We start from the raw sequence: 829 nt of genomic DNA, 5'->3' as shown, positions 1-829 counted from the left end.
CACTATATTAGCAAAATCAAAAATTAACATTAGGTATATATAAACATAACAAATATACTTATAATGAAAATGGACGATATTAGACGCTTGAATAGTTAGAATCAAATACCTAGTGTTTCGAAGATAAAAACAAATATTATTATGTATAGAATACTCCTTTTTATCATCGACCTCTTCGTCCACAGTTTGATTACAAACATCCGCTTCTTTTTGGTCGTCATCTTCATTAGATTCACTTGCATCATATTCCTCCTCTCCATCTGTTCCTTCTTGTGTATCATTATAACCAGTATCATCTTCATCGCTATCACCATCATCATAGCCATCAGTTTCAGTCTCCGATTCATCGCTTTCATGTTCTTCTTCTTCACTATTATCAACATCGCCATATCCATCATTCATATATCCATCCTTTTCAATGTCCATTATATCATAAAAACCTTCATCTTCTTCATCCTCTTCGTCTTCCTCTTGCTCATAGTCTTCATCCATTGCATCTCCTTCGTCGTCAATATCATCACTGCACGAACTATCATCGTCAGAATCTTCGACCTCAGAATCATAAAGACGACGGAGTTGGAAGTGTATCCCTTGTTAGGCAGTCCATCTCGGCAAATAAACTTAAAGAGATGACGAACATAGACGGAACTTGATTTAGACACAACTTGAACGCGATCCTTCTGCTCATCGTCGCCGTCTACATGATCCCAATTATCGAACTTTCCCACGTGTATAACCTCTCCAATGACATCTATAATAAATGAAAATAATCAGTACGAATAAAAATGCTAATGAAAACTAATTTAGGAAATAGAAAGAAATTATATTT

The 829-nt window shown here is 35.1% G+C and overlaps 1 protein-coding gene across 1 annotated transcript in view; it reads right to left on the bottom strand.

Moving 5' to 3' along the window:
- The window catches only part of LOC111831733, a gene marked incomplete at its 5' end in the record, with an annotated part of 1,573 nt that overhangs the window by 169 nt on the left and 575 nt on the right, over positions 1-829 (bottom strand). The window contains 2 exons of the mRNA XM_023787014.1: positions 199-411; positions 531-737. Of these exons, the coding sequence (XP_023642782.1) occupies positions 199-411; positions 531-737 (420 nt within the window). The remainder of the gene's footprint in view (positions 1-198; positions 412-530; positions 738-829) is intronic.

Source organism: Capsella rubella, unplaced genomic scaffold (assembly GCF_000375325.1).
Source record: "Capsella rubella cultivar Monte Gargano unplaced genomic scaffold, Caprub1_0 scaffold_76, whole genome shotgun sequence".
NCBI classification, from domain to species: Eukaryota; Viridiplantae; Streptophyta; class Magnoliopsida; order Brassicales; family Brassicaceae; genus Capsella; species Capsella rubella.
Note: the sequence above shows the minus strand (reverse complement) of the source record. Positions and strands in the feature narration are given on the sequence as shown.